Raw genomic sequence first — 2442 nt, forward strand, 5'->3', positions numbered from 1 at the left:
TACCAGAATATACACTTATAAATGATTCTACTTCAATTTGGATCTCATTCTTGGTGGCTCTGAACTAATTCACTTTCAGTATGAGCTCCCAACAACTTGTCCTAAAGCAGAGAGCGCTGCTTCTGGATGCCGTGTGTGGTGGAGGCAGTGCTGAACCTCTGGACTGTGTTCTGGACCTGCTCCTGGCCTGGGAGGTACTTATCTGGGAGGATTACCTAAGCATACGAGNATTTCTGTAAGGTTTATGATAAGGGAGATATGGGCTATTTTGAGCATGTCTAAGTTTTTACGTTGAAATTTTCTGACGTCGGCGAAGCGCATTTATTCAAAGCTATTATTTTATAACAAAACCTTGTTTATTTTACATCGTGGTGACGATGAATTTACCGACTAGGTATACGACGAAAAAGTGTAATTTTTAAATAGGCCTAAATATATCAAATGGGTAATTTAAGGAATATAAAAAGGGTGGGGACATTACGTTGAAAAAAACTGAGGAAGAGGAAACGAGAATCCAGATTTGTTTTTGAGTATTAAACTTTTTACAAAGATTAAGTATGATAACATGGTCTAACAGATACCAGAATATACACTTATAAATGATTCTACTTCAATTTGGATCTCATTCTTGGTGGCTCTGAACTAATTCACTTTCAGTATGAGCTCCCAACAACTTGTCCTAAAGCAGAGAGCGCTGCTTCTGGATGCCGTGTGTGGTGGAGGCAGTGCTGAACCTCTGGACTGTGTTCTGGACCTGCTCCTGGCCTGGGAGGTACTTATCTGGGAGGATTACCTAAGCATACGAGTCACTGAGAAACCTGTGAGTTCAAATGCCAGACACCTTCTAGATGTTGTCTATGAAAAAGGAGAAGATGCCTCTGGCCTTCTGTTGGCTGCGTTTAAGCAGGTCTTACCTGAGGAGCAGAAGTCTGAGCTGTGTTTTGGGAAAGAATATGCTGTATTGGAAAAGAACAGACCCGCCACTGCAACTTCAGCATTATTGACTGACAGACCTGTGTTAGTTAAAAAGCTCAGAGATAATATTGATGAGGCTTTAGATGTCTTAATGACAACAGGCTGCTTCACCATCAAAGACTGTGATGGGGTGCACTTACCTGCGTACACACCCTCACAACAGGTAAAGTTAACATTTTAATAGGCTTGTACTTTCAAAATGCTTTCGCTTTTTGATTTGTGTAATTTCTCTTGTTTTTAAATATTGAGTTTTTTGTCTTATTGTAAAGAAATAAGAATATTGAGTAAAATCCCCTTTGAATATCACATTTCATTGCGATTGATGACTGTTGAATTACTGAATAACTTTTAGTCAATTGCTAATAAAATTTGCCTAAACAATTTAAATAAAAGTGATATTATTGTATTTGTGATAGGTTCGGAGACTCTTGGACCAAGTGAGGTATAAAGGGGAAACTGCTGCAAGAACATTACTAAAGTATCTGGATCAAACCGAACCTGAAAATAAAGAACATCAAATTCTTGAAGAAACAATAAGTTTCACAGGTGTGTTTTAGGTTTGTTTTTATTCCATGTGTTAAATATCTACCTATTCTGACACTTTATGTAACTACTGTCTAAAAATGTGGGGATAATCATATTGTCGTTTATATTTGAAATCAGTGGGTTTCAGTTTAGAAAAGATTTTTGTTTATAAAATAATTAGGGCTGTCAACGTTAACGCATGCGATTAATTAAAAATATTTAAAACCGCAATTAACGCAGTATCCGTTTGTTTTGACATTCTTTGTCTAGCGTTACATTATGTAATCACGCTCTTATTCGTGTACAGGCTTTTAAACCACTTAAGCGCGATTTTAAACAGTTGCTTTGACGCGTTCAATGAAGATAGTCAGCTTCTAAACTGTGGGACGCGGCAAAACGCGACGCGAGGTCCAGTCTGACGTAAACAGTCATGGGCTTAAGGCTGCGTCGGTGAATCTCTGTCAGACAGCGCATCCGTGTTAAGTTCTCTTTCGTGCTTGAATGGATAAAACCATACACGATTATGTCAGTAAGCCCGTTTTGTCTAGCATTTTCTTAAGCACAGACTTCAAAGTGTAAAATAAAATCTTAAATGAATGCAAAGTGTTGTGAAAATGGGAGTGCGGTGACGGTCAGATCTGCGTACTGAGACAGCTCTTAAAGGGGCCGCGTTCTTAAACATGCTGCTGTGACTCCTGTCACTAATGTTAATCAAAGAACAAAATAAAAGAAGAAATCAATGTGATTTTGTAGCTTTAATGAGAATTCTTCTGCATTTAATTTATAATTTAGCATTAAAGACTGTAAAGTGTTTGAGAACTTCCTTCAATTTCTGTATATTTTATGTTAGCTCTCAATTATATTGTTGAATGACTATAATTAATGTTAAGATAATCAATTTAATAGAGACATCAGTTACAGTACTAATATCAAAATGTTTTC

At 37.1% G+C, this 2442-nt stretch overlaps 1 protein-coding gene across 1 annotated transcript; it reads left to right on the forward strand.

Moving 5' to 3' along the window:
- Window positions 1-246: 246 nt before the first annotated feature.
- On the forward strand, window positions 247-1521 carry LOC130551136 (nucleotide-binding oligomerization domain-containing protein 2-like; the record flags this gene model as incomplete). Its single annotated transcript, XM_057328684.1, has 2 exons — window positions 247-1138; window positions 1392-1521. Coding segments are annotated over exons 1-2 (610 nt in total), but the record flags the coding sequence as incomplete, so codon positions are not given.
- Window positions 1522-2442: the final 921 nt, after the last annotated feature.

Source organism: Triplophysa rosa, unplaced genomic scaffold, assembly GCF_024868665.1.
Source record: "Triplophysa rosa unplaced genomic scaffold, Trosa_1v2 scaffold677, whole genome shotgun sequence".
NCBI lineage: Eukaryota > Metazoa > Chordata > Actinopteri > Cypriniformes > Nemacheilidae > Triplophysa > Triplophysa rosa.